The sequence below is a fragment of the Volvox carteri genome (genome assembly GCF_000143455.1).
Source record: "Volvox carteri f. nagariensis unplaced genomic scaffold VOLCAscaffold_801, whole genome shotgun sequence".
Classification (NCBI taxonomy): domain Eukaryota; kingdom Viridiplantae; phylum Chlorophyta; class Chlorophyceae; order Chlamydomonadales; family Volvocaceae; genus Volvox; species Volvox carteri.
In genome coordinates this window covers 5,377-6,294 of record NW_003308281.1, presented here as the reverse complement: position 1 = coordinate 6,294, position 918 = coordinate 5,377, and the positions used below count along the sequence as shown (strand labels likewise).

Here is a 918-nt window from a genome sequence, read left to right as displayed (position 1 = left end):
TAACGCGAATATCCACACATATGCTCCGTCTTACGTACATATCTATTTAGCTGAAAAAAGGAAAATACAAGTTGGAGACAAAATGGCAGGACGTCATGGTAACAAAGGTATTATTTCTCGTATTTTACCTAGACAAGACATGCCTTTTTTACCAGATGGTACTTCTGTTGATATTGTATTAAATCCGTTAGGGGTCCCTTCTCGCATGAATGTTGGTCAAATTTATGAGTGTTTATTAGGATTAGCTGGTCGTTATTTAGGTGAACATTATAAAATTCCACCTTTTGATGAAATGTATGGCGCTGATGCCTCACGAAGTTTTGTTTTATCCAAATTATATGATGCTCGAAAAAAAACAGGCTTAAATTGGCTTTTTGACCCTAACCATCCAGGCAAAATTAGATTATTTGATGGTCGCAATAGTGAATGTTTTGATCAAACAGTAACTGTGGGTATTGCTTATGTATTAAAACTTGTTCATATGGTTGATGATAAACTACATGCCCGTTCAACGGGCCCGTATTCATTAGTAACACAACAACCTCTACGTGGACGTTCAAAACAAGGTGGTCAACGTTTAGGTGAAATGGAAGTTTGGGCTATTGAAGGTTATGGTGCCGCCTTTGTATTGTCGGAAATGTTAACAATCAAATCTGACGATATGACTGGAAGACAAAATTTATGGAAAAATTTAATTGAAAATAACGATATTTCGTTAGGTTCACCAGAATCTTTTAAAGTTTTAGTATGTGAACTTCAAGCTTTATGTTTAGATATTGGACTTTTTAGAAAAAATGGAATTAAACAAGATATTAACTTAATAAATTTAGAAGATAAAGCAAAATCAGCTCCAAAATTAGGCCCAAGCGCTGTAATTGAAATAGATAATTTATTACATTTAGCTTAAATGTAGTTTAA

General features: G+C 33.8%; 1 protein-coding gene across 1 annotated transcript; it reads left to right on the top strand.

Moving 5' to 3' along the window:
* Positions 1-25: 25 nt before the first annotated feature.
* On the top strand, positions 26-907 carry VOLCADRAFT_71834 (uncharacterized protein; the record flags this gene model as incomplete). The annotated part of the gene is made up of 1 exon (XM_002959789.1): positions 26-907. A coding segment is annotated over one exon (882 nt), but the record flags the coding sequence as incomplete, so codon positions are not given.
* Between the last annotated feature and the right edge of the window lie 11 nt (positions 908-918).